The sequence below is a fragment of the Protobothrops mucrosquamatus genome, unplaced genomic scaffold (assembly GCF_001527695.2).
Source record: "Protobothrops mucrosquamatus isolate PMUCROS unplaced genomic scaffold, P.Mucros_1.0 scaffold5778, whole genome shotgun sequence".
Classification (NCBI taxonomy): Eukaryota; Metazoa; Chordata; class Lepidosauria; order Squamata; family Viperidae; genus Protobothrops; species Protobothrops mucrosquamatus.
Genome location: NW_015391625.1, coordinates 1 through 5,723, shown reverse-complemented (window position 1 = coordinate 5,723; position 5,723 = coordinate 1). Strand labels below are relative to the sequence as shown.

The 5,723-nt window shown below is 49.3% G+C and overlaps 1 protein-coding gene across 1 annotated transcript in view; it reads right to left on the bottom strand.

The window, feature by feature from the left end:
* The window catches only part of CHAF1A (chromatin assembly factor 1 subunit A), a gene marked incomplete at its 5' end in the record, with an annotated part of 22,985 nt that extends 21,374 nt beyond the window's left edge, over positions 1 to 1,611 (bottom strand). Inside the window, 3 exons of the mRNA XM_015829298.1 lie at positions 688 to 914; positions 1,299 to 1,367; positions 1,551 to 1,611. Coding sequence (XP_015684784.1) covers positions 688 to 914; positions 1,299 to 1,367; positions 1,551 to 1,611 — 357 coding nt within the window. The remainder of the gene's footprint in view (positions 1 to 687; positions 915 to 1,298; positions 1,368 to 1,550) is intronic.
* Positions 1,612 to 5,723: the final 4,112 nt, after the last annotated feature.

Sequence of the window (5,723 nt, the reverse complement as noted above, 5' to 3'; positions counted from 1 at the left end):
GGAAGTAAATCACATCTTCCAAGTTGATTGGAAGATGTGAACCATGACCCCAAAAAAAGATGGGAGGGAAATGCTTAGAATTACATGCATAGCGGAAAAGAAGCCAGTCCTAAGCATTTCCTCCATGTTGTACTGACGTATCTGTAACATTAATAAATGCCTTTTAGGAGTAAAAATGCCTGAAAGTCCTTTTAAGTGTTTCGTTAATCCAGTGGTTCTCAACCTTTTTAATGCCGCGACCCCAACTGGTCATAAGTCGAGGACTAAACCGGTCGTAAGTCGAGGACTAAACCGGTCGTAAGTCGAGGACTACCCAACCGGTCGTAAGTCGAGGACTTTCCCTGCCTGGGAGCGCCGCGCATGCGTGGTTCCGCCCCCTGCGCCGGCCGAGGTGTAGCTGGCAAGCGGCAGAGACGGAGCAGGCCGACCACCAGCTGGCCCAGCCCAAGGGAGGTAAGGCACCCGCCGGAAAAGGGGGAAAAAAATGGCGGACAAAAAAAATGGCGGACAGCCTTTCTTGGCGACCCCCGTGAAATGGTCGATCGACCCCAAATGGGGTCCCGACCCACAGGTTGAGAACCACTGCGTTAATCAGACACATGACATCACCATTATTTTCATCCCAAGTGTTTTGCTAAAGCCACGTCTGTCCTAAGACGGACCTGCTTCCCACGAAGGTGAACTCACCTGTTAATCTCGTCAGCATCGGGGCTGCAGACAAGGGTGGGCTCCGATTTCCTAGGATCCCGACTCTTCAGTTCTTCCAAGAAAGAAGAGTCGCCGCTCTGCTCTTGCACGGACCGGTCTACTCGGTCGGAGAGGTCCTGATCGAAGGGCACCCGGCAAAGCGGAGCGAGGACCATGTTCTCCTTGATCTCAAAGGGAGCAAATTTTCCACACCAGCACGCAAGAGTCTGAAAACAAGAGGCCAAAACTTTTATCACGCTGTTCATAAACTGAGATGGAAGTTTCATCTTTGAAGGCCAGAAAAACCACACACTTCGGGGGAAAAAAATATGCTTCACACCCACACCTGAAAGCCCCTGTAAACAGAAGAACACCGACATTGACACCCTCCAAACTCCGCTGAAGATGTTACCTAGCCTGGTAACGAAACGTTCAGAAACCAACCCACAGAAGCTCGGAGGACGAACCTCCACCCTCAAATATGTTGTTACCATTCTAAGGCCAGCATTTTGCTGCTCAAAGCAAAGTCAGGTATTTTATGGTATTAGCCAGGAAAAACACTAATAGTTTTAAACATCTCAACAGAATACAAACATGATTAGAAGACTTACTTTTGGAGCAGGCTGGGTTTTTGGTTTTTGAAAGAACCGGGTGATTTCAGCCTTTTCTGCTTTGAGGCGCTAGAATCAGAAAATTGACAAGATTACAGGTTACCATCCATGAGATGAAGAACCTTATTGCAATCAAAGCCTCCTCTAACACAGAGAAGGCAAACACCGTGTGATGTCAAAAGCACGTCTTTTGAACACTGCGTTCTTCCCGAAATAGAACCCCCCCCCCAAAAAAAGTGCTGCTGTTTTTACCTTCTCTTCCTCTTTTAAGCGTTTTTCTTCTTCTTTTTTTCTTTTCTCTTCTAATTTTGCCCTTCAAAAATAAAGCCCAGGTTTAGGAAAATATAATCTGGGTGTACAAAAAAAAACAACAACCCAGCATCGGGAGCATTCAAACATGACTCAGACAGTCTCCACGCTTCAAAACACGGGATAAGGAACATTTTGCAGATCCTTTGTTTAAAAGGCACTTTTTGTGGGAAAAGCTTCCATCTGAATTTCTAATTCAAATCCATTTTACGATCAAGAGGTCCAAAAGGCAGCCGTGAAGATATCCATCACAACTGGATTGCAAATTGCAATGGAGCACAGATTAGACTTCACAACTTGGGTGAGATAGGAAGGAAGGGAGGGAGGGAGGGAGGGAGGGACGGAGGGAGGAAGGAAGGAAGGAAGGAAGGAAGAAGGAAGGAAGGGAGGAAAGGAAGAAGGGAGGGAGGGAGGGAAGGAAGAAGGAAGGAGGGAGGGAGGGAAGGAAGGAGGGAGGGAGGGAAGGAAGGAAGGAGGGAAGGAAGGAATGGAGGGAGGGAGGGAAGGAAGGATGGAGGGAGGNGGGGGCGGGGCCAGTGTTTGGGCACTTGGTCTCTAAAAGGTTCGCCATCACTGGTCTAGAACAGTGATGGTGAACCTTTTAGAGACCGAGTGCCCAAACTGCAACCCAAAACCCACTTATGCATCGTCGGGTGCCGGGTGGGTGTGGCCAGTTGGGTGGGCGTGGCTGAGGTGGTAATAGCAGGCTGGGTGGGACTAAAAAGTTCAATCAGTCAATTCCAACTTTGCAAGATCTTTTTTTTTCCGCGAGAAGTTGAAATTGACTGATTTAACCTTTTTCTTTTTTTTTTTGCATATGGCGGCGGAGGCCTAAAGCAAAAAGGTTTTATAAAACCCAGCTGAAGGCCTAGGACTGGGGCGACAGCGCGCGTGCCTACAGAGAGGGCTCTGAGTGCCGCCTCTGGCACCCGTGCCATAGGTTCGCCACCACTGGTCTAGTGTTAAGATAGAAATACATATAATTTTAGGTTAGTAAATAGAGAAATAAATTAGATATTGTATAGAAAAATATACATGTGTATATAGAGATGAAGAATTATATGTAAGAAGAGGAACCAATTGTTAGAAATACTTACACTGGAATGTTACGTTATGTCCATTTTTTTTAACTGTATTATAAATAAAAAACTTTTTAAAAAAACATTGATATCCCCTTGGTCCCAGTGGCCTGTTTGAAGAATATAAGGCAGGGGTAGGCAACCTTGGCTCTTTTAGGACTTATGGACTTCAACTCCCAGAATTCCTGAGCCAGCATGGCTCAGCTTGGAAACCTCTCCCTTTCCCCTCAGCATGGCTGGCTCAGGAATTCTGGGAGTTGAAGTCCATGAGTCCTAAAAGAGTCGAGGCTGCCTACCCCTGATCTAGATGATAGATAGATATGTAGGTAGGTAGGTAGGTAGGTAGGTAGACAGACAGACAGACCTAGATCAGGGGTAGGCAACCTTGGCTCTTTTAGGACTCGTGGACTTCAACTCCCAGAATTCCTGAGCTCAGCTTGGAAACCTCTCCATTTCTCCCCAGCATGGCTGGCTCAGGAATTCTGGGAGTTGAAGTCCACGGGTCATAAAAGAGCCGAGGTTGCCTACCCCTGCCCTAAGGAATGTAATGTTCTGAGCTTACCATATCTTTAGTCCAAGGGTTTCTGGGCCTTATCGAGGAAGACCTCTTGTTCCACGTGCCCCAGTAGGCAGGCCGATGATTCTCACAGAACTGCAGTAGCTTCATTCTTCCAAATTTCTTCCTTTCAGGCACATCTTCTGCCTGGCTGCTACCCACAATGACGACATCGCTGTTGAACCGAAAAACAGTGTGTTCAGTCTTGGATGTTGCCCACCGGGGTTCCCGTCGGAGGGAGAAGGGGGCAAGGGGGGGGCAAGGGGAGCTGAAAGTCACCCTTGTGTTCCATTAAAACGAAGTTCCTAATTAGTGCTGCCGTATTTCCCCAAAAATAAGACCCAGCCGGAAAATAAACCCCAGCATGATTTTTTCAGGACGCTCGTAATATAAGCCCCACCCCAAAAATAAAGCCCCAGTTAAGATCGTCAGCCAGACGGACGCATTTAGTATCGTATTTTCCCCAAATATAAGCCCTAACCGGAAAATAAGCCCTAATGCAGACACGTCAAACACAAGGCCCGGGGGCCGGATGTGGCCCGCGAAGTTGTTTCATGTGGCCCACGAAGCCATCCTGGAAACAGTGAGGGAACGACCCCCGTTGCCTTGGCCCTGACCCAGGCCGGCTGGGAGCCCATGTACAATTTTGTGGTGGCCATCTTGGCACTTGCCCTGGTGGACCATGCCTTGGCACTTGCCCCGGTCCCACCCCCTTCTGCCAGAGACCCTCAGATCTGTCCCACTCCCGCCCAGGCCCCCATAGGCACCCTTGACGCGAATGTTGTAGACCTAGCCACACCCACCCAGTAGGCCACACCCACTCCATCCACGCCCACCCAGTAGGCTGCACCCACTCTGGCCACACCCACCCGGCCCCTCAAGGGCAACCGCAATGCTGATGCGGCCCTCAGTGAAATTGAGTTTGACACCCCTGCCCTAATGTGTATTTTTGGAGCAAAAATGAATATAAGACCCGGTCTTATTTTTCAGAGAAACACAATATGATAATAATGCTTGACTAACAAGAAAATGACTTTTGTCCATTTCTTTAGAGAGGCTCCAATTAAAATTGAAATGGTGAATATCACAGATTAAAAAAAGAGAGAGCGAAGGTTAAGGAAACTGTGTCCTGCAAAGCGCTCCAGATCAAAGAGAAATGGGGAAGGGGAGGGAGACCAGTGAGAGGGAAGGAGAACTGAAGCTTTCTATACTAGAGCAGGGCTTTTCAACCAGTGGTACGGGTACCACCTGTGGTACATTGGCACCTGGCAGGCGGTACGCGACCATCCTAGAAAAGTGGTAGCGGGGGAGGGGAACGAGCTGAACCGGTGGCAGCACCGCACAAGCCTGAGCGAGAGACGGCTGGAGCTGCAGGGCTGTCAGGGCTCAGCGGAAGCGCCAGGATCAGCGCCAGGATCCAGCTGGAAAGCAGCACTGATCCTGACACTTCTGCTGAGCCCAGAAGAAGCACCAATCAGCTGGAATGTTGCAGCCTCTCCAGGGTCTTGTGATTTACATTCAGATGCTTGGCAACTGATTCATATTTATGACGGTCACAGTGTCCCAGGGTCATGTGAAGTGACCAAAACCTGCTGCAACCACCCAGCAGACGGGGGGAATAAAAACCAAACATCCCCCCACCCCACCCCCGCTGCCAATCCTCAACAGAAATGCTCACAACTATGGAAACCTCGGACAGGAGGAAGAGCACCACCGGGCGGGCAGGCAGGTGTCTTGTTCGGCTGTGGCTTGGGGGGCGCTTTTTCCAGTGCCATTGTAACTTCGAACAGTCACTAAGCGAACTGTTGTAAGTCGAGGACTACCTGTACTTTATCACTTTTTTCCTTTTTTTTTTTTGATCATCAAGTTTTTGACACCTTGCTAGGCGACTGGTGGTACTCGGATGTTGCCATATCCTAAAAGTGGTACAATGGGTGAAAAGCCCTGCCGTAAACCGCTCAGAGAGGGCTGTAAAGCACTGTGAAGCGGTATATAAGTCTAAGTGCTACTGCTATTCATTTGTGCCAGGTTACAGAAGCCCTGATGATCCAATGGGAGAAGGCGGCAGATCTCCTGGCTGGCCTGTCCACCTGAAGCATCAGGGCCTGGGGTGGAATCAGCAACTGAACTCAGGGGCGGAGTTAAGAGAGTGGCTGGCGTGGAGTCCCTTTGAGAAGGAAGCGATGGAGACTTCACCCTCCTTAAATCCCAGGAGCGCTTATCTGGTGGCGCAGAGAAGCCGGGGTTAGAATGCAGCATTGCAGGCTGACTCTGCCCGCTGCCAGCAGTTTGATCCTGACCGGCTCAAGGTGGACTCAGCCTTCTCTCCTTCCGAGGTGGATAAAATGAGGACCCAGATTGTTGTGGGGACAACAATAGGCTGACTTAGTAAACTATTTAGAGAGGGTTGTAAAGCACTGTGAAGCGGTATATAAGTCTATTTGCTATTGCTATTACCCTCCCTCCCTCCCTTCCTTCCTT